The sequence below is a fragment of the Passer domesticus genome, chromosome Z, assembly GCF_036417665.1.
Source record: "Passer domesticus isolate bPasDom1 chromosome Z, bPasDom1.hap1, whole genome shotgun sequence".
Lineage (NCBI taxonomy): Eukaryota > Metazoa > Chordata > Aves > Passeriformes > Passeridae > Passer > Passer domesticus.
In genome coordinates, this window is record NC_087512.1 from 68,738,372 (window position 1) to 68,759,738 (window position 21,367).

The following is a 21,367-nucleotide window of genomic DNA, read 5'->3' on the forward strand; positions in this document are numbered from 1 at the left end:
TAGGCAGGGAATTGCAGCATTCTCTTGAGGTGCAAGCAGAGGGCTGTGGGAAGGCCCTGAGACTGCCCTGTGTGGGACATGGTATACAGTCCTGGTTTTGCAAGGAGACTGTGCTGCAATTAAAGGCTTGTTTGTCTGCTTGCCATAGATGGAAGGAGCTGGCTGCGTTTGAGAGAAAGCGCCACTCCTCACTAGAGAGGGCGTCTGAAGTGGCGGCACAGACAGCAGAGGAATGGCAGCCTCAGAGGGATCTGCTGAAGGAAGCGTTTCCTCTGGCTGTGCCAAAGGTACGCTCACCTTGTTCCTAGGATGCACCTGTGGGAGAGGGATTAGTCCTAGCAAGACCCCCCAGAACGCTGCTTCTGGCAGCAAGCTAAGACTGCGACTGGGTTGTTGTTGTTGTTGTTGCTCTTGAAAAATGGTGTCCCCCCCACTTCCAGGTTTGCCGGCGGCAGCGGCCAGCCCACAGGGGCCTGGAGAAGGTGCTCCAGGAGTTCTCTCGCCAAGGGCACACCCTGTCCCAGGTGTGCAGAGAGAAGGCGGTGCTGGCGCAAGAGAACGCTGCCCTGGAAGCCCGACTGGCAGCCACGGAGCGGGACCTACGAGGCCTTTCAGAGCAGCTGGCAGAGGCCAGGTAAAGGCAGGGAGGAGACTCTGGGTGGGACATCATTGAAGGTCTGGAATTACAAAGGTGCTGAGCATGAAGATTTACTGCCTACTGGCAGGGAAGCAAAGAGACACGAGCAAAAAGAAAAGGCTACTGTGACCTGAATGTTATTTTTCTGTCAGCTCAAGTTCTCAAAGCACTTTTTGGGTGCCTGCTTGGGACCCCTTGCACATTCCTGTGACAAATGCAAAGCAAGCCGCTTGGCACTGAATTGAGTAGCAGGGAAACTGTGCAGAAGGTTGCTGAAACTGGAAGTTTCCCTGTGGTATTGCTTTCTCCTTCGGTGCATCTGACCATCAGTCTTTCCTTGCCAAGTAGTTTGTCATGGGAGTTTCAGAATTCAAAGCTCTTACATGTGAATGATGTGAGTGGGGCGGTGACGCTTCAGGTGAAGCTGGAGGGTCATGCTGAAAACCTTGAGACCCTGCAGAGCTCACTCTTGTGAAGGATGGTGCAGAACCTAGAACTGCTTACAAACAGCAGCAGCAGCAGCAGAAGGGAAAGGTCTTGTGACTTCTTGACCGTGTCTGGGGATTCTTGCTGAGCACTGATTCTTGCCCACTTACCCACCCACGTCTCTAACCTGTCAAGGTCCCCTTTGGCTGGTTCTTTTTCCTTTTTAAAGAGTGCCAAGATATTTGGGCACTGTTGGCTTAGTTAGCCAACAATGAAGGTAGCAAGTGGTCTTGTTCATCAAATTGCAGGCATTTAATTGGTGGGATATCTGTCCCACCCTCCTCCGTGAGAGTTCTTGTGGAGATTAAAACCTAGTTCTGTTTTCCTACTCATCCTTCTAGAAGCTGGAGATGTCACTATACCATTTGGTGAATTCCCTTATCCCTTTTACTTAGAGAGTGCCCGGCCAACAAAGTACCTAGAAGTACACAATGAATGGCATGAAACATTGAGGAGTCAGCCAGGAGAGCACTGCTCTGTCCTGCACCTGCCAAGTGACTTGGAAGTGCTGATGAGCTCAGAAGAGAGGCTGGGATTTTGTTCCTTTGCACATACTTGGCGGGCACGCCCGTGTGTGATAGGTCAGGCAACAGCAATTTCAGCTTTGGCTGCTGAGACCAAACTCAGCCGGGCTAGGTCATGAGGAAAGGCTGCCCAGGCACCTGGAGGGGCCTGCTTTGCTATGTAAAGCGGTAAAAGAGTGCTGCTGTATCTGAGTTTCCATGAGTTTCCATTTTCCATACTAAGGTGGAGGGATCTCAAGGCACATCTTATGCAGAAACTATCCCTGTGTGCCAGGAACAATTGCTCTTCATCTTCACAACTTGTAGGTCGGAGAAGGAGAGCCTGCAAAGCAGCCTGCTGGAGGCTCAGCAGCGCATATCGGAGCTGGAGATGGCCAGGAGCCGTGTGGAAGCCCAAGTGCGCACGGCCACGCAGGCCAAGGAGGCGATACTGGGTGAGAGCCTCGTGCGCTTTGTTTCTGGTGATGGCCCTGCCCAGTGCAGCTGCTGCAAAGCCAGCTGGGTGCGCAGGGCTTCTGAGGAGAGAAGCAGCTGAGGGCAGGTCCCTCCTTGCCCGAAAGAGAACGGGCTTAAAGTCAGCAGCTTCCTCTGCTTGTGCAGTGTCTGACTGCTGTCGTGTGTCATGTTTGCAGAGGACGTGAGGGGCCTTCGTCGTGAGCTGCTGGCTGTAAGAGCTCTCAGCCAGCAGCAATGTGAAGACATGGCTGAGCAGCTCCGCTGGGCAGAAGAGCAGTGCGGCAAGGCTCTGAGACTCTGGCACTCTGCTCAGGAAGAGGAGAAAAGGAAGCTGGTGCAAGAACTGGTAAGAAACAATAGACACCTGAAGATTTCAGGCAGGTTTGCTGGGCTGGCTTATGAGTATGTGACATGGCCACAAGCATCTGCTGTAGGCCACATGTGGCTGAGCCAGGCAGCAGAGGGCTCCAAGGGCTCAGACTTGAAGGCCTGTGAAGAGCCAGAGGCCAGTGCTGGGATGGTATATGCAGCCACAGGTTCAGGATGGGCATCAGCCAAGTTCCCCAGGAGGCTGGGTGGTTGCCCCCCAAAGCATGGCAGCGAAGGGGCAGGGTCTTCCCCACAGCCTTGTGCCATGCAGCAGACGGCTGCTGACCTTGCTGCCAAGTGCAGTCCCAGCAGCTGGGTTCCTTGCTTTCTGTCCTCCCGTGGTGGACAGAGGTTTGCCCTTTGGGCCTGCAGCAGATGCAAGAGGCCCCGCGTTGCTGGTATTTCAGCTGGTGGCCTGCCTTGTGATTTGGCTGATCGAGGCGCTGGCCTCGTCCTGGTCCTGCAGTGCATCTGCAGGTCTTCCTTGATGAAAGGGCAGGGGGAATTTGAGAACAGAGCCTCTGAGAAGAGGCAGAAATGCTGAGGAGAGAGGGGCCAGAAAACAGGCAGCCATCAGAGCAGGGAAGGAAGGTGGCATCTCCATCCATCCACCTGCTGACACTCCCTCTACATTTTGGGTTAGAACAGCATTGCTGGAGGGCACAAAGTCACAAGTAATGTGCACTTTTCAGGTGGGGGGTGGGGTTGTTGGAGGGATGAAGCTTCCATTTCTTTCTTTGGGGAGCATTGCTGGGACTTCATCTGGAAGTGTCTCTTCTCCTCATCAGCAGAGACAAGTGGACCAACAACATGTGAAGGCTCGGGAGCAGCTGGAGGAACGGGCTAACTTCCTGGCACAGGTACCCAGGGAGCAGGAGAAAAGGCTGCTTGAGATGAAGCAGGAAATTGGCATCATGCAAGTTGAACAAGTAAAGCTACCGAGCAGAGCCAGTCAAGAGGCACAGAGTGTGGAGAGAGAGTTTGTGTGCTGTTTTGGACTCCTCTGGGCTCCTTATGGGCACTGCTCCTCTGCACACTGTCTGTCTGGGAGGCATTGTCTCTTAGCTGGCCCTTTAGATATGATACGAGAATGAGGACAAAAAGCTTTTGGAAAGCGGGAGCACATCAGTCTTGGTTGATCAATCAAGTGGTGTGTGGGAAGTTTAAAGCTGTCTTCTCTTCATTTGTGTGCAGCTCCTGCAGGAAGAGCAGCGTCAGAAGGCTGCTCTGTTAGCCAGGGTGTGCCAGCTGCAGAGAGAGCTGAGCCAAAAGGAGCAGCTGAGGCAGGAGCTGACTGAGGAGCGGGAGAATGGGCAGGTGAGCCTGACTAGGCAGGTAGCAGAGGGAAGGGCACTGATGGGGGCATGAACCGGAGAGGTCTCAGGAAAGGGGAGGCAAGGACTACTGCAGGCACTGGAAGCACAGAGCCTGGCAGACTCTAGCTCTGAGCAGCAGGAAGAAGAGCTATAATGGAAGGGTTAGAGCTGGGTACAGAAGCAGCAAGAAGTGGCTGAATAGAAGTGCTTTTGAGACGGGAAGAGAGAAAACACTGGGTGTGATGGTAGAACAATTCCTGGGCCCCTGAATGTCAGCTGCTGCCCTGGGTAGCAGGGCTAGTGCTTTGCTTGGTGGGCCAGCAATCCTCTGAATGTATTTCTGCTGGCCTCTTAGTGCTCCCTTTGTTTTTTGCGGCGTTTGTTCAGGTGAGCATGGTGAGCCACACAGATTCTGAACAAGTTGTCCCTGTCCATGCTGAATGCAGTCCTCAGAAGAGGGTGAAGTGTAACCTTGGCCTTTCCCTTTCACGGTCTCTACTACGGCTGCCTGTGACAAGCTGTAGCCTCTGACTGCTTGTTTGGGTTTGATTGAAGGAGGAAGAGTTGACAGCTCAGCTTGCAGCCTAACACCAGTGTTGTTGCTATGGGCTTGCCTTTGAAATGCTGTATCTGGGGCATCCCTGCCAGGCACCTTTCTGACACAAAAAAATTTCTTGTCCCAGATGGACGCAGGATCACCCATCAAAGGTGCCGCAGCAGCAGCATCCTGCCAAGAGGCCTCCTGTCTGCAGCCTGGAAACCGGAGCATGAGCAGTTCACGCGGCTCAAGCCAGGAGAGAGAGAAGCAGCTCCTGAAGCTGCTGAGTACGTCCCGTGGATTTCTTGTGCAATCGAGCAGTGTATTACTGTGTGTGTGCCTCAGCATGAGCTGGAGCAAATGTTCCTCCTCCCTTTGGTGTTTGGACAGACATTTTGGATTCCCTAGAGAAGCCATTGTTGTGCTCGGAGGCAGCCAGGGAGCACCTGGGGAGTTCCTTTTGGCTTTGAGGGCAGCTGAGAGTGGGTGGGTTTTGCCTGAGCTTCCCTGTGCAGTAAAGACAAGAGCAGGGATTGTGTCCCCAGCAGCAGAAGGCTGTAACTCAGCCAGTGACCCCGTTGAAGGTGTGTGTGCTAGTCTGGCCAAAGTGATGAGAACACTTGGCTTCCTAGATTCCCTTTAGACTCCAGACTTGTGGCCAGTCATTGGAGGCAAAATACTTCCGAGAAATTGATGGGCTGTGGGGCTAGTTGAATGCTAGTGGGCTTTTTTATGAGTGTTAGTACTTCTACTATTCCTTCCACAGTTTGGGTTTGATAAGATTTCTCCACTAGCCTAACCTCCTTGAAGAGAACATCAGGTGACAGCACAAAGGAGATTGGAAGAGGTCTCTTCAGTTTGCCCCATAAATTAAAAAGTTACATTCTTGGAACAATCCCAAGCTGTCAGAGATGAAGAATTGCTTTCAATGTCCCCACAAGAAGAAATCCAGCACAAGATTTTTACAATCCCTGTTGGGAATTTTAGTGGTATGCTTTGGAAGATGCATCAAAAAGACACATCTATGTGGCATGGTCAGATAAAAGTGCCCTGCTGGCAATTCTCAGGAGGAAGCCGGCAGCCCCTCTGCTGCATGTTCCTCCGCTGCCAGGCACTTTGTCACTGCTAATGCTCAGCTGGGAAATATTCTTGGAATAGGGAGCATTGGCCTCCTTCCCTGCACAGATTCCTGCACTCTAGGAAAGCACACCAAGGCCTTAGTGACTCTGCAGTACAACTGAGTTGCTTCTTACAGCTAGTAATAGCTGCCAGTGCAGTGCTGTCAGAGAATACCCGTCAGGTAGAGAACCGAGCCCAGTTTACTCAGTGTCTGCCATCAGCTGCTGGGACAAAAGGTGGATTGATCGACTCCTCCGTGGGTCTGAGCACAAAAACAATCATGTTCTGTCTTGAGTAGGGTCAACAGCTCGGAACGGAGCTGGGTCTGCCTCTGGCTCCCCCATAGTGCTTGTCAGTGACCATTGATGGGCTTTGCCAAGCTTTTTGTCATAGCTGCCCTGCCACTGATGGCTGCTGTGACTGCAGGGGCTGGAGCCTTCCTCAGCTGTGAGGTTGCAGCTGCCACCTGGACTGGTGAGAGGATCGGCATCTCATTTGTGCAGGTGTCTGTGTCACGGCAGCGCCTGAGCAGCGGCACTGTCCTTGTTACCCGTCTGGGCTGTGCCCTTTGGGAAGATGGGGTACGTGGGTGCTGTTCAAGTGGCCAAGTCCAGTGCCAGTGACTGCTGCAGCCCACACTGAAGACCAGCACTTGTCGTTCTTCACTAAATGTGGGACAGGCAAAGTGGTCTTCAGAACTGAGCCTGCTCCTGAATGAAAAGGGTTCTAATTCTTACAGCCATTGTTCTTGGATGTAGCATGAGCTGCTGTTCTCTAAAAATGCCAAGGTATTCTTTAGGCAAGCTGCTGAGAGGAAGAGAAAATCCCCTCCTCTCCTGGAATTCACTTTGCAATATCCTTTCTGCTCTGCAAAAAAGCAGATGTTGATAAGAATTCATCCCAGATTCCAGAGTGCATGGAATCTTTGGAAGTATGAAACCTTTGGTTCAATCTCACAAGAGAGTCTTTCTTGCCAAGAAAGTGAAGGCTCCCAATTCTTCAGCCCTCCTTGTTGTTTGTAGGTGACAACCACTTGCCTTGGTGCCTGTTCTCTTCTGTTCTCTGTCTGCTCGGATGGTTTTTCCGTGGGCTTAGTTTCCCCTCAAGACAATCCTTCAAAAGAGTGTGGGAGAATCAGACTCTGTGCAGGCCAGCTGTGCTGCAGAGCTGCCTGTCTTGCTGGGGCTGCTCTTCTTGTTGTTCTTGTTGATGTTAAACGAGTGACCATAAATTGCTCAGAGCCCCAGAGAGTGGAGCAGGGTTTCAGATCTCCTGGAAGTCAGCATCTCTGTTTTCAAGTGTGCTTCTTGCATTTTGTTTCTTTCAGGGCGTGTGGTGAGTGTTGGAGATCCTGAAAATAAGTACACCGGATGGAAACGTATTGGCAGTGGGTGAGTGCAGCCACGCTTACTTCTACAGAACCACGGGCCAGGAATTTTGGTGGTGCAATAGCACGTGGGAAGTCAGGCAAGCTGCAAGCATCTTCAGAGCCTGGCTCCAGATTGTCCCTGTCTCAGTGCTGAGGCAGTACCAGGCATCATCAAAGAAAACTGGATGCTGACAATGTCTTGGCTGCCTCAAGGAGCAGGACCTGGAAGTCCTCTTGTCCCTCAAAAATGGGGCACCAGTTTGCCTCTTTTCCCAGGAGACATGCTTTTGAATGTATGGCCACACTCCTGAAGGAAGGAAAGCCTGAGAGAGCAGCTTATCACCTGATAACAGCTCTCAGTAGCATTTCTTAGTAGTACTTTACTGGAAACAGTATTCAGTGGTCAGGAAAATAAGAAAGGCTGTGTGGCGTTAGCTGAGTTGGGCAGGTAGGATCAAAAGAGAGCGGTGAGAAGGCCCAGCAGGACTGTGTGTTTCATTGCCTGCAAAGGCACGCCACAGGCACAGACACAAGAAGGACAAGGCAAAGCAAACTCCCCCACATGCATAATCTAGCGTGTACATTGGAGATTTCTAGCAGCCCTTTTTCTTCCTGTGTGAGCCAGCTTTTCGCTTGGACATTCTGCATGGCTGAGGGCTGCTGGGCTGTTGTGCCATTGGCTGAAGAGTAGACAAAGCCCAGTGTTTTAGAGAGACTGCAGGCAGCAGAGAGCTCCTGCCTGCACTGCCTTTTGCTTCTCAGCACTGAACAACTTCTCTGTTCTTGCCACTGCTCTCATTCTAGGGGTTTTGGAATTGTTTATAAGGCCTTCAACGCTGCCACAGGACAAGCGGTAAGTGCCCATGCAGATTTTGCAGCTCTTGAGTGCTTTCCCTTGTGATGTGATCTGGGGCCAGAGCTTTGGGCCGCCTGTCTTTGCTGCAAAGGCTGTCCCACAGAAGCCGTCTGTCTAGAGGCAGGCTGCAAAATGAATTTTGGGCAAACTTTGTCCTTCCTACCTGAATGAATGAATGCGACGATGGCAGCGGTGTCTTTCAGAGAAGGACATGCTAGCTTCCATTTGCCAGATAAATATGCATTGAGCAGCTGATGGCAAGAGCTGTCATTCCACACCGGTTCCTCTTAAGCTCAGGTTCAGACACAGATATTTTGTTTTCCATCATGTGGTTCTGATGCAAAATACAATGCAAGACCTAAAGAAAGAGAGATCTTGTCTGGAGCACAGTTTTGCCTTTCAGTCTTAGGGAACCTTGCTCACACACACACACACACACACACACAACCCACCCACCCACCCACCCCCCAGCCCCAAAACATACATACACGCACACAGATGAATGAGAAGAAGTTCACATGTCGGTGACATTCCACTAGAGAGATGCTATCTGTACTGAGCAGACATGGTGGTGTCTTGGGGAGTCCTGCTGCTCTTTGGGGCTAAAAGTTCAGGGTCCTGAATTCTCCTTTTTGGCTCTCAGCAAATACATTCCATCTTCCGAAATAGTAAGGAGTTAGATAAGGTAGTTCCTTATCCACCTGCAGTGCTGCGCTCAGGAAGTGCACTTGGAGGGAGGTCTAGGAGGCATCCGAAAGCCCTAAGCCCTGTGCTTCTAACCTGGGGGGCATCCGTAGTGTACCACAGAAAGGCTTTGTCATTTTTAAACCCATTCAATAATTTCAAGTCTAAAGCGTGTTCAAGATTGTTCTTCAGAGATGCAAAAGCCAAACTGAAGAAGTTAGGATGTGCTAGGATTGTAACTTTACTTTGAGTCGCTTTGGAGTTCTTTTTTGGACAGCATTTTCCCTGTCATGTATGTGTGTGTTTACTTGGACACACAATCGAAATGGCAGCCGTCTGGGAAACGCTGGCCAAAGCCCTAGAAATGCTAACATATTTCCAGTGGTTTCAATTTGTCTTCACAGGAGCAAAATTATTTTTGGCTTGTTAAACATGTGTAAATGATCGTAGTAGTGCTAAACAAAGCTTATTTGAGAAGTCTGCGGGTGCAGAGAGTTCTGTTAGCGCTTTGTGGTTGATGGTTTAGAGTCCCCATTTACCAAGGTGACGAGGCATCCAGGCCCATGAGTGCATGGAGAAAGAGGCTCTGGTCATTTCTGTCCCTAAGAGTCTTCAATGTCATCGTAGGTGGCTGTAAAGCAGCTTAATCTCCAGCACCAGGGCTGCGAGGACGTACTGAAAGAAATCCTGGTCATGAGTGAAAATAAGCACGCCAATATTGTCACCTACCTAGAAAGGTAAGTAGTTCTGGTAATTTTCTGGGAATGTTTGTTTCCATACTTGCAAGGCCAAGATTTAAAAGCTCTTTAGCCACTGGCAGAAAAAGGATCTTTCGATGAACATCAATCCACCCCTTCACCAGGCATGGGAGGAGAATGCATTTTGTTGCCATGAGGGGTTGCTGGCATAAAGAGCTTGAAGTCTGATCTCAGAAACCTGGAAACAAAACTCAGCTGTAGTCTTTTCTTCCGTACAGCAATTTAGCTGTGCACATTCAGCTCCATGCTGTGGCTTTCATCTTGCAGCTACCTTGTCAATGAGGCTGTCCTGCTGGTCTTGGAGTATATGGATGGAGGCTCCTTAGGTGATGTGGTCAGCGTGAGAAGGATGGCTGTAGGACACATAGCAACAGTGTGTCGGGAGGTAAGGGGTCCTGCTCGTGCTAGGGATGGCTTGCACAAGGCTCATCCTTCGAAAGCGCCGCTAAGCGAGGGATTCCATGTTCAGAGCTTCCTTTCTGTGTTGCCCTTATGCTTCAGAGAAGAAAGAGAATGTGGACTGAGCTGTCTGCCAGCGTCCCTGCCCCTACTGTAGTCTGTTCTTTACTCTTATCTACCGGTGTTGAACTCTCTGTGCCTGTTTTCTTTTTCTTTTCTCTTCTGCACTTTGCCTCTCCAAGCCTTAGCCCAGAGCCTTTCTGCATTGCCTTCTTTGCCTGTAAGGGCAAAGGTGCTGCTGTGCCAGTTTTCAACCAGAGGCAAAGCCAAAGAGCGACTCATGTGTCACGGGTCTCCACTCCAAAGGATGGCATGGCACCCAGCATGGTGCTTGCTGCTGAAAAGTGACAAAGCAGCTTCTTCCAAGTCTGCTGTCCAGGCAGCCGTATAAGCCTTGTCCTCCATTCTCCCGCCCGACTGTGATGCCCTTGGTATCCAAGGCAGGGACGTTTTCCTCTTTTGGCAAACCATTGTTTGTCGTCCGGACGGGGAGAGCGCATCCGCTGCAGCAGCGCTCATTCTGACTGCCTTTGCAGGGGATAGTGTGGAGCAACAACGACTGACGTTTCCCCCTCAAAAGCTAACGTGCCTTCCCTTGGAAAGATCCTGCTCTCCCAGTGTTGCAGCAGCAAGCTCTTCCTCCAGCCAGCGCTCACTGCTCCTTGGAGATCTGTGCATCTTCAGCAGCAGCCAACTTTTTGGGTGTGATGAAATCAGACCTGGCTAACTTTTGGCCTCCTGTTTCTTTTTCCCCTGGCAGTGCCTGCAAGGCCTGGCTTTCCTTCATGCCAACCAGGTGATCCATAGAGATATCAAAAGTGACAACATCCTTCTGGGCCGGGATGGCTCCGTCAAGTTGGGTGGGTATTCCTGGTCAGGCGCAGCGCTGCGGGGAGGCGGTGTGGGGCTGCTTTGGAGAGGCTGCCCGGTGCCCAGCAGTGGCGCTGGGGAGAGGGCAGGGAGCACTCTGCCAGCCCAGGGCACAGCTGTAAGGTGCTGAGTGGTGTAGAGAGCAACAAGGTATCCAGGGTAACTTTGGTTTGTGGGTGTTCCTTGCAAAGGGAGTGAGTTACAGTGTAAACGTTCAGGGGAATGAGGAAAAGTCAGGGTGGGAATCCTGGGCGGCTTGTTAAGTGGACAATTGCCCATGTCCTTGGCTGCAGCCCTGAGCAAGGAGAGCCCAGCTGCTTTTCCAGCTCCATTCAGCACTGCATTCTGGGGCTGAGAGTGAGGAACCCTTTTCCTTGGTTTCCTACTTGAAGCAGTGTTTGTTTCTCTCCTCAGCTGATTTTGGCCTCTGTGCTCTGCTCAGCCCTGAGCAGAGGAAACGGAGGTCGATGGTCGGGACCACTTGCTGGATGGCACCCGAGGTTGTGAGAAGAGAGCCTTACGGCCCCAAAGTGGACACCTGGTCCCTTGGCATCGTGGGAATAGAAATGGCCACAGGAGAGCCTCCTTATGTTCGGGAAACCAGTGACAGGGTAAGGTGCAAATACGCTCAGATAGCCGTGTCCTTCTCCTCCGTGTCCATCAGACAAAATGCCATTCCCAGAGCTTGAAGTGCTTCCAGCAAGACCCACTTCTAGAAAGGTCCCTGGGGCTCACATCAGCTGTCAAGGCAAGACCTGGTGCAACTTGGAATAGCTGGGGCTGCACTGGGGCCTTTTTTCCTTTGGGACAGAAGGCTCATCTCTAAGCATCTGCTAGGCAAGAAATTGCTACTGCAGACTGCAGCTTAAAAGATGGGGTCTAGGTGAGCACTGAAGGATATGGAAGAATCACGTAGAGTCTCATGTTTCCTTTTGCTTCAGGCCAACTTCCTGATAGGCAAGCAAGGGGTACCAGACCTGCACAAGCTCAGGCTACCCCCTGGCTTGTGTGAATTTCTGGGCTGCTGCCTGCAGATGGATGTGGACAGGCGAGGCTCTGCCAAGGAACTTCTGCAGGTACAAGGCATAGCGGCTGCGGGCCAAACAGCTGTTCCCTGCCAGGCTTTGCTCCTCGGCCAAACTCCAGGGAATCAGATGGGCCTCCCACAGAGTAATCTCTGCTCTGGGTGCTTTCCTAATGAAACCCAACCTGGATCCAAGACTGCTTGAGGTTAGAAGGGCCCAGTGAAGGTCACCTAGTGCAAAACCCTGGCCAGCGGCAAAGACAACTTCAAGTAGATCGGGTTGCTCAGCGTCCCATGCAAGCGGACCATGAATGTTGCCGGGCTTGGGGCTCCTGCCAGCTCTCTGGGCAGCCTGTGCCAGTGTTGCAGCACGCTTCTAGTAAACAGTTTCTTCCTTAGAGCCAGTCTGAATTGAGTGTCTTTAAGGTGAAAACTGTTCCCCCCTTGTCCTCTTGCAATCAGCCCTGCTAAAGGATATGTCCCCATCTTTCTTAGAAGCCCCTACAACTACGGAGAAGTCTCCTTGCAGCTTGCTCTTCTGCAGGCTAAACAAGCACAATTCTCTGAGCCGTTCCTCAGAGGAGAGCTCCCACCTTCTGCTCATTTCTGTGGCCCTCTTTTGCTCTTGGGTGGTGTATTCAGGTTTTCCTGGTAGCAAAGGCACTGAAGTATTGCAATGCCAGGGACAGGGCCTTGAGGAACACATTGAAAGCAGTCCCTGCCAAGCGGTTTTAGATTGGTCTGAGGGAAGACGGGGGCTGTTGAGGAGCTCAGTGTGAGCATCCGAGGGCACCGGCTTGTCCCTCCTGGCCCACTCTTAGAGGTTTCTGCCAGCCAAACGGGCACAGCTGTGCAGGATTTTTGCCAGCCCCATGTGCTGCCTGGCCCCGTCAAGTAGCTGAGAATGGCTGTGGCTTTGCTGCCAGGTTTGGTGGCAGGCAAGGAGCTGCTGACCGCACCACTTCCTTGGCTCTGCCTGCTGTGAAGGAAGATGCCAGCCGGCACAGGAGGAGGTGGGGTGTGCTGAGGCAGACACTGCTCTTCCTGCAAGCCAGAGCTGAGCACATCTGCACCCTGCTGCTTGTGTCCTTGCTCCTGGCTTGCTGCTGAAAACCTGCATCTCCAGCGCTCCTGAGAACAACTTGGGATCAATATTTTTCAGAGCTCTTGGGAGTCTCTTGAGGAATGCCTTATGCCCCACTTCTCTCCTGTTCACTCACATAGCCCATGTCTGTAGAAAAGAGGCGCTTGAATAAGTCTGTTGACTTTTCTGAAAGGAACAAATCCTTAGGACAGCGAGAAGCAATCGCACAGTGGTACCAGGACAAAAATCCCAGCAAGTGACAGCACCATGAGGAATGGACTAGTGCAGTTCTGGGCTGTGTTTGCCTGTGATGGCGGCATGCTGCACATGAAGGCAGATGTGCTGCTGGTGCTCTTGAGTCCAATGTCTGTTTATTTCTGGGCACTAGAGGAATCCAACTTGACCCTGTTAGGAACTCAGTTTGGAAAATAACGCTTCCTTTTTCCTTTGTCTCTTTTAATTAGATTTGTTTTGTTTCTTTTTCCCCTTGGGCAGCATCCATTTCTGCAATCAGCGGAGCCTCTCTTAAGCCTCTTCTGACAGCCTTGATTGCTGTCCTCCCTGCAGCCAGGTAATGCAGGAAGCAAAAGAGATGAGAAGGACCACCTGAGCACTTGGAGAACAGAGCCTCTGAGAGCAGGTAGAAATCCTGAGGAGAGAGGGGCCAGGCAACAGGCAGCCATCAGAGCAGGAAAGGAAGGTGGCATCCCCTTTTCTCCCACCTGCTGATCCTCCTTCTGCATTTCTGCTTAGGACAGCATTGCTGGAGGCCACAGAGTCACTACTGATGTGCACTTTTCAGGTGGGAGGTGGTGCGAGGCATGAAGTTTCCACTGATTAGTTGGGGAACTTGGCTGGGATTTCATTGGAAGTGTTTTCCTCCCCTCACCAGGAGCTGGAAGGGCAGCGTTTGGAGGCACAGCAACTGCTGGCACAAGGGGCAAACTTCCTGGCAGAGGTAGAGAAGAAGCAGGAGGAAAGGCTGCTTGAGACGAAGCAGGAAGTTGCCACCATGCAAGCTGAATGAGAAGAGGTACGAAGCAGAGCCAGCCAAAAGGCAAAGGCTTTGAAAAGAGAGTTTCTGTGTTGCTTTGGACTGCTGTGCGCTCCTTATGGGCACTGTTTCTCGGAACACTGTCTGTCTGGGCGGCATTGGCTCTTAGCCGGCCCGTGGCAAACAGTGCTGGAGAGAGCTTTGTGCCAGGAGGGAAAGGAGCGGTCAGGTGTGAGGCGACCGGAGTGCAGGTTTGAGGAAGGTGGGAATGGCGTTGCTGACGCAAAGAGAATGGGAAAGCCAGAGCTTTGTCTCAGAAGGAGGGAGGTCCCATAGGAAGCCCCCTGCAGAGCCAGGCTAGAGCTGTGGCAGCGGGCTGGCTGTCAGGCAGCTGAGGAGGTGCCTGAAGCTGCTGAGTACATCCTGTGCATTCTTTGTGTGATCGAGCTGTGTATGGTGGGTGTGCCTCAGCATGAACTGGAGCACATGTTCCACGTCCCTTTGGTATTGGGAGAGACATTTTGGATTCCCTAGAGAATCTATTGCGGACCTTGAATGCAGGCAGGGAGCACTTGGGTGTTCCTTTTGCCTTTGAGGGCAGCTGAGAGTGGGTGGGTTTTGCCTGAGCTTCCCTGTGCAGTAAAGACAAGAGCAGGGATTGTTTCACATGCAGCAGAAGGCTGTAACCCAGCCAGTGACCGCGTTGAAGGTGTGTGTGCTAGTCTGGCCAAAGTGATGAGAACACTTGGCTTCCTAGATTCCCTTTAGACTCCAGACTTGTGGCCAGGCATTGGAGACAAAATACTTCCGAGAAATTGATGGGCTGTGCAGCTGGTTTAATGCTGCTGTTGTATCTTTCACTCTTTGTACTTCTATTCTTCCATCCACAGATTCCATGGGCCCCCGCCATCTCGAAGGGCTTTTCAAATGTAAACAAAGGAAATGTGCAGTGAAGTAATGCAGGAAGCAGAAGACATGACCAGGATCACTTCAGGATTACACTCCGCAATGGCAGCTTGGAGCTGCACTCACAATAAAAGTCCTATACGCCCTCAAGCCTGCTGCAAGATTCCCTTCCTCGTCAGCCAGGGAATAAGGCTCTACATTCCCTTCTGAGTTGGCCATTCCTTCTTAAAGATGGAAAGTCCCTCCTAAGGGCCTTCTGCTGTGGTTTGGAATTGGGAACGCTCTCCTTCCTTTATCAGCTCCCACCTCCACTGCCTTTGGAATGCTGCCCATTGGCCAGTTTTTGCCCAGCCCTGGACTTGTGGATGAGGAAGAAAGTGCAATTCCAGCCAAAAAAGTGCATTTCCAGCCAAAACCCAGTGAAGAGCAGGGCAGCCTAAGCATCCTGTGCAGATACGGGCTTTCAGCTGTGCACATAGAAGCTTTTGTTTCCTGCTCGGTGTAGCCGGCACGTCTCCTCTGTGACTGCTCCCTCCTCCCAGGTGGCCGTGGCTAATAGGTACGAGGCTCGGCAAGTGGAACCAAGAAGGTGGGCACGTCTGCTGGCAGTAGAGGAGAGCAGAGAGGAAAGCGGCGGGCAGGACCCTGGCCAGCCAGGCAAAGCACCCACTGCTCCTGCTCTCTGTCAACAGAAAAGGACTGGGGCGTGACACCACGCTTGCGGTTGTCTGGGACTCAGCTGTCCTGAAAAGTCTCTGTGCTTGAGTGGCTTTGTCCTTCTTCTGTGCCTTCTGTTGTCCCTGTGCTCCGCAGTGTCCGCCCAGGGCTGTGCAGCTGTGTGGCACAGCTAAAATGCAGGAGAGCCTCGTTTGTCTGCCCTTTGAGGTGGCTGCTCACAGCAACCTTTTCAATCTGCAAGCTGCATCTGGAGAGTGACTTCCCCCTGCGTTTGGTCCCGGAGGCCAGGGCCTGTCATTGGCAGTCCCAGCTGGCATTGAGGGCTGCCCGGTGCCTCAGGCTGGTGTCACCCCAGCACAAACAACGGCAGACAGTGGCAGGCGGGTGTTTCCAAAGTCACGTTCTTCAGGGACAATGTGCCGTGTGTGTGTCCTTTCTCCAGCCCAGACTCAGACCTAGGCATCAGATGCAGGCACTGCTGCTGCTGCCACTGAAGTCAGCGAGGATTTGGTGCTTGCTTTCCATCCCAGCCAAACTGGTCACCTATAAGGCCAGGTGCTGATAGCGCCCTGCAGATCTCTGGGCTGCAGGGCTCTGAGGGAGCTGTCCCTTCTTATTCTCCATCCGCAAAAGCCGTGCCGGCCACGTGTGCCTCAACAGAGCAAACAGGGAGTGTGCGAGTCTCTTCCATCTCCATCTGCGGAGACTAGTGCCCTTTGAGTTTAGGTGGCACAAAGTCAGTTGCTTGTGGTCCCTCTGTGTATCTCCGTGTTAGATAGTGCTGCTAAATCTGCCTGTAGCAAAGCAGCAGGGGAAAAAGCCTCTCAGCTCTGCAGGCCGATAAGCTGCCATGGATGCACAGAAAACACTGCACTTTGTCTTTATGAGGAAGAGATGAACTGGTTTAGCAGCGAGAGAAGGTGGGATGATTCTTCTGATCGTTCCTTCTGTCTCATACAGGCAGCTCTCTGTAGCTCATAGGTGTGTCTCAAACTGGCAGCAAATGCAGCAATCCCTGGAGCCATAATCAGGTTGGGCCATGGGTTGCCAGGGCCCACCAGGAGCGGAGCCCTGCGTGGGCTCACCTGCAAAGTGTTGGGTGCACTGTGTCTTGGAGGTAGATGCCAGAGACAAAGTCCATCAGTTTTGCCTGTCCCAGGGCCAGGTGTTCTCTGGTTTGACCTCCTGGTGCAGGACCCCACAGCTGCTGCAGTGTGGCAAGGCCTCCAGCACGTAGAGGAACAGCCCCTGCACCACCTTCTCCGTCATGGCACCCCCATGCCAGAATGAAATCAAAGAGGTCCTGCGAGCGCTCAGGGCACTCCAGCACCAATAAGAAGTTGTTCGGGAGCTCCTACCAATCCAAGAGCTGAACAACACCATGGAACCCACTGGACACCTTGCGCAGCAGCTCCATCTCCCTGGGTACGCGGATTCCTTCGGGCTGCAAGAAGACCACAATGGCATCAGTGGGGCTGATGTCATGCCAGGGGTCTGGAAGCTCTCACCCAGCCAAGGATGATCTCAGCCCTCCACTGAGCACACGCCCGCTCCCCCTCCAGGCGTCCTGGCGCTTTCCACTCTGCCCGGCCTTGGCTTACCCCGCCCGTCACGTGCCGGTTTCTGCCGCTGGCCCCGGTCAATCTCCAGCTCGTCCCAATGAGGGATGCCATCCCAGGACACACTTCTGATGGCCACCTGCGAGTGAAGGGGTGCAGCATCCTGAGCTCAGATCCCACTCTGCCAAGCCCCATCCTCCTATTCCTCCGCACTCCCCCTCCACCACCCCATCTCAGCCCCTCCACCCACTGGGGCGCCATCTGTGGGGCACGTCCCTGAGTAGACGGTGCCGAAGCCACCGCGCAGCAGCAGCGATCCCAGCGGAATCGCTCTTGCAGGGCCTCCTGCGCTTTCCCTGCAGCCGAGACGCAGCTGTCCGTGTTGGACCAGGGCCGGGAACGGTCCCCGACCTCCCCCCTACGGCCCGCAAGGGACCCAGGCCGGGCATCCCCATCTGAACGGGGCACCGGCGGCTCGGGGCGGGCGGCCGCTCTGTTTAACAGCAGAGCTCGGGCCGGGAAAAGTGCTGCCCACTCCTCTATGGACTCACTTCATCATTTGAGCTATGCTGCTCCAGTCCACACACCATGAAACAAAAAGGGAAAAGCACCACTTGCAAGAATGCCCAGTGCATGCAGTGAAACGAGGACAAAAATGCACCCTTGCACAAGCCCCAGACCATGCAACTACAATGGAAAAATAAGGATGCTTGCACAATTTTGGAGAGTGTACAGCAAAAGAGGGAAGGAAAAAAGAAACACCTGCACAAATCCACAGACTGTACAAGAGAAAGGAAGAAAAAGTGACACCTCCATGTGTCTGCAGAGTCTACAGCCACAGGGAAAAAGAAGGATACCCGCACACACCCTGCTGGGCAAGAGACACCCCATTTTTTGCTCAGGCTCTTGGCAGGAGCTTTACCAAACATATGGCATCTTTATGCCATTTTTGTTTCAATCTGCTGCCCCAGCAAAAATACTTCTACTTACCCATGGGACCATAAAAAACTTTGTGGGATGACACCAGCAAGAAAGGCCTGCCAACTGCTCTACAGATTCACTCCATCATTTCATCAGTGCTGCTCCAGTCTGCAGGCCAGGAAACAAAAATGCAACATGAACCCACTTGCACAAGTCCCCAGACTCTGCAAGGAAAAGATGAAAAAGCGGACGCCCGCAGCAATCGGCCAACTGTATAGGAAGAAGGCAAAAGGAAAAGACACCTGCACATACCTGCAAACCTTACAATCGCAGGGGGGATAAAAAAGGATGCCTGCATTTGTCCACAGACTTTACAACATCAGGCGACAAAAAGGACTCCTTTGAAAGGGCGCACGCTGTCCCAAAACAGCGCAAAACCCGCTTGCAGTGCATAACCCGTAGCTGAAAGGATCCAAGAGTAACGCAGAACGGGCACCAAGTTCACACACCCTGTACTTTGGCCACCAATGCTTCTGACTAAAACTAGTTCCCTGAATTGCAATGCCTGTCACTCCTGCCCATTTCCTGCAGGGCTAACATCAACCAGCACATTGCAGGATTCACAGAAGGAAGAATGATTTTGTAGTGGGGAAAACATGGCAAGTAACAAACCACCCATGTGTGTTTGCATGACACTGGAGCAGTGTTGGTGTTGTCAATATGGCAGGGACATGTCCTCTGCACGGGGCAGTGCCCATGTCCTGTGCATGGCAGGGGGTGCCCTTGGAGCAGCCCTCAGAGTGTGGGTGCACCCATGGGCGCATTTGCCCCTTCTCTCCGCTTCCACCAGCTCCCAGGTCAGTCCGGCTCTTGAAAAAGTTCTGTGTCCCACACTGAGCTCCTGGTGTCTTTGCAAAAAGCCACTCCCTTTGGCTTGTGCGAAAGCTGCAAGGTCACATTCCTGCATGGATGTGGGTTTGAAATCTCTGGCATGCCCATTGAAGATATGTGCTGTATCATATACTGTGTTTTTCAGTCATTTGCTGCACCCTCATTTCTGGCCTGCAGGTGCTGAGTAAATTGGTTTCCCTCAGCTAACGGAGCCTTTTCCTTTCTGGACCGCATAGCTGACTGAACTGCCAACTCCACGTCTGCTGCGGACACTTGCAAGCACCAAACGGGGCAAACGATCCCAAGCGCAGGTTCTGTGGATTTCTCCTGTGTCATTTTGTTCTAGACCTCCTCACAAATGCCTCAGGTGCCAGCCTCATGGGTAACAGGAGAAGGCCGCAGGTCAAGAGCAGCAGTTCATCCAAGGCCTAGAGGAAGCAGAGCAATTTGCAAGGCAGGTGAGTGCTGGAGATGGTGGAGGCCTGCCAAGCTGCCTGCTCTTGTCTCGCTGCTGAACCCCTGAACTTCAGTGCTCTTGAGAACAGCACTTGGGCCTAAATCCCACTGGAATCCACATTTCTTAGGGGGATTGGCATTTGCTGAGGAACGGCTTACACTGCTCATCCTCTTGGCAGTTAACCCGGGCCATGTCCTAGAAAGGAGGAAGCTAAATGGGTCTGTGGAGTTTCCTGGAAGGAGCAAAGGCCTGTGACGGCAAGCAGCATTCTCAGGTTGCTCTCAGGGGAAAATCCCAACCAGCTGAAGACACCTGGGTAACGATTGTGAGTCACGCTGACCTGCAATAGCCTGGTCATAGACATGAATGTACGGGGCGCATTTTCTGCACCTTTCTGGGAACAAGAGGAATCCTGCCTCCGCCTGTGAGGAATTCAGCCTGGCAACAAATAGCTCCTTTCTGGTTTGCCTTTTGTCTTTTTTTCTTTTGGACAGCAGCGCTTTGTAACATCAGCTGAGCCTGCCTCCAGCCCGGCTGATGGGACCCTGTCAGCAAAGGAAGTGCAGGAAGCCTGGAGAGGAGGCAGCGGTGCTTGAGGAGGCTTTGTGGCCTGCCAGCTCAGCGCAGGACTGGCAATCAAAACACCTAGCAGTGCACGGGAGCGTTCCCTTCCTGGCCAGGCTGCGCCTGAGCTGTGCTTTGCCCTGGCGCTGTGCCTTGCGGACGGACAGTCCCGTTTGTGGCTCCGCACTGCCCGAGGCTCTCCCCCCTCACACAGGGGCCCCGCCCCGCCCCGGGCGCCCCCTGGCGGCTGCCCATGGCGCCCCGCCCGCCCCGCGCAGGGGCGCTCCCTGCCCATGGCGCCGCCCAGCGGCAGCCGCCCCTCCCTGCAGGCCCGGGCCGGGATCGGGCCCTGCTGCCCGTCCTCTCACTCGGCTCCCTTCTTTCCAGGAGCAAAGAAGGCTGCAAAGGAAGCCTTTTCCAGCTGTGTCCCTCTGCTTGACTTTGTGGGGCCAAAAGTCTCCCCTGAAGGTGGCCCTTGTGCATCCATGAGTGCTGGTGCAGGAAAAGATCCCTTCTCTCTCCCACCAGCTGTCATTACTGCCTCAAAAGCACCGCCCAGCTCTGCAAGGAGAAACAGCCCGTGGCACACGGGTGCCATCCCTGCCCAGCTAGGGCCCTCTCGCACAGCAGCAGCAGCAGCAGCAGCAGCAGCAGCAGCAGCAGCAGGGCTTGCCTTGGCTTCACCTGGAAAGCCAGAAGCCTCTGTAAATCAGCAGGTTCCCAGGCTGCATCAGCTCCTGATAATGGGTGAATCCTGCTAGCTCTGACCATTTCCCAAAGGTTAGAAAGGCAGCAGTACAGACATACATGCAGAGCAACCAGCGTCCAATAAATGTGTAAAACTGTCGGGGTTTGCGTGGCGTTATTAGGGCTGTCATGCAGACAGTGTCTCCTCCACAGCTTGTGTGCCATGCTGTTGCTGGGCCAGCCTCGTCCCCAAGCTGTCACCCTCAGCCTCATTCTCTGGCTGCTGTTGCATCTCAAAGCACAGGTGCCCAAGTTCCTGACTTCCAGCTCTCAGGCTGGAGCACCAGCACGTGCTGTTGCACATGGATGAATGATCTGAGTCCACCGTGCTGGCAGAAACCACTTTTGCTGAGAACATAGCACGTAGATAGTAGAGGAAAAAGGTGGTTGGAAACTCTTGGGGTGGGGCAGCCTGCTAGAGCTTTCTGTTGCTTTGCTCTGAGGAAACGGCAGTGTTTTGTGAATGGTGGGCAGAAAACGGTATGCATGGCTCTGGGGACTGTTTTGTAAGCAGTGCATGATTGAAACTATTCCCTGATCTCTTAACCTAGAGGAAATTAAGGCCACCCAGGAACATTTTAATGCCTTGGCATTATGAGACCAGTAAGGCACAAATATTGGGTCTGTAGATGCAAAGGTATTCCTCATCTAATCAGGCATTCCTTGAGAGTTGTCCTGACTTTCAGTCTGACAGGCAGAGGGAATTTGCATCAGGACAACATGCAGCCTCCCAGATGTCACATGTGGCGTCTGACCAGCTGCTCTCTCCACTCCACTTGCTGGGCTCATGCCAGAGGTGGTCGTGGGGCTGGGAAACACCTGGACTTGTGTAGAGCCCTTCCCAAATGCTAGCACGGCTGCAAAAGCAGGCAAACAAGAAAAGCCCAGGTCTTTCTCCATTCTTTGTAGTTTTTAACTGAGACCTGGTGGTTTTTCCAGGCACTGGCTGTCCATGCTCAAGAAGGTATTTTTAGGAGGGAGAAGAAAAACCTGGTTTCAAAGGCAGAGGAGAGGAGGGCGAAGGAAGCTTCCAAACTTTGGAAGGCTTGTGGTTGCTCTGTTTTCCTGAGCCTGCCTTCCTAAGGTGTGCCCACCAGCTGA

The 21,367-nt window shown here is 52.8% G+C and overlaps 1 protein-coding gene and 2 long non-coding RNA genes across 3 annotated transcripts; 2 read left to right on the forward strand and 1 right to left on the reverse strand.

Moving 5' to 3' along the window:
- The first annotated feature begins 3,196 nt into the window (after window positions 1-3,196).
- LOC135289447 (uncharacterized) lies at window positions 3,197-4,554 on the forward strand. The gene is made up of 3 exons (XR_010352201.1): window positions 3,197-3,332; window positions 3,667-3,789; window positions 4,472-4,554. It is a non-coding gene; the product is annotated as an uncharacterized LOC135289447 (long non-coding RNA).
- A 1-nt stretch (window position 4,555) lies between these two features.
- Window positions 4,556-14,832, forward strand: LOC135291253 (serine/threonine-protein kinase PAK 3-like). The gene is made up of 11 exons (XM_064405287.1): window positions 4,556-4,613; window positions 6,773-6,836; window positions 7,619-7,667; window positions 8,982-9,091; window positions 9,380-9,497; window positions 10,332-10,431; window positions 10,856-11,052; window positions 11,383-11,517; window positions 13,045-13,120; window positions 13,442-13,582; window positions 14,434-14,832. The coding sequence occupies exons 1-9, from the start codon at window positions 4,556-4,558 to the stop codon at window positions 13,087-13,089; spliced, it is 876 nt and encodes a 291-aa protein (XP_064261357.1). The 3' UTR covers window positions 13,090-13,120; window positions 13,442-13,582; window positions 14,434-14,832.
- Window positions 14,833-16,728: 1,896 nt separating this feature from the next.
- Window positions 16,729-19,542, reverse strand: LOC135290664 (uncharacterized). Its single transcript, XR_010353430.1, has 3 exons — window positions 17,920-19,542; window positions 17,677-17,775; window positions 16,729-16,825 (listed from the first exon to the last, which is right to left on the reverse strand). It is a non-coding gene; the product is annotated as an uncharacterized LOC135290664 (long non-coding RNA).
- Window positions 19,543-21,367: the final 1,825 nt, after the last annotated feature.

Excerpts from the sequence above, each read along its gene's own strand:
- LOC135291253 (XM_064405287.1), top strand. The coding sequence starts at position 4,556 with ATGAGCAGTTCACGCGGCTCAAGCCAGGAGAGAGAGAAGCAGCTCCTG. Across the intron at positions 9,498-10,331 it reads TAGCAACAGTGTGTCGGGAG|TGCCTGCAAGGCCTGGCTTT; the intron begins GTAAGGGGTCCT and ends TTCCCCTGGCAG. Across the intron at positions 10,432-10,855 it reads GGATGGCTCCGTCAAGTTGG|CTGATTTTGGCCTCTGTGCT; the intron begins GTGGGTATTCCT and ends TTCTCTCCTCAG.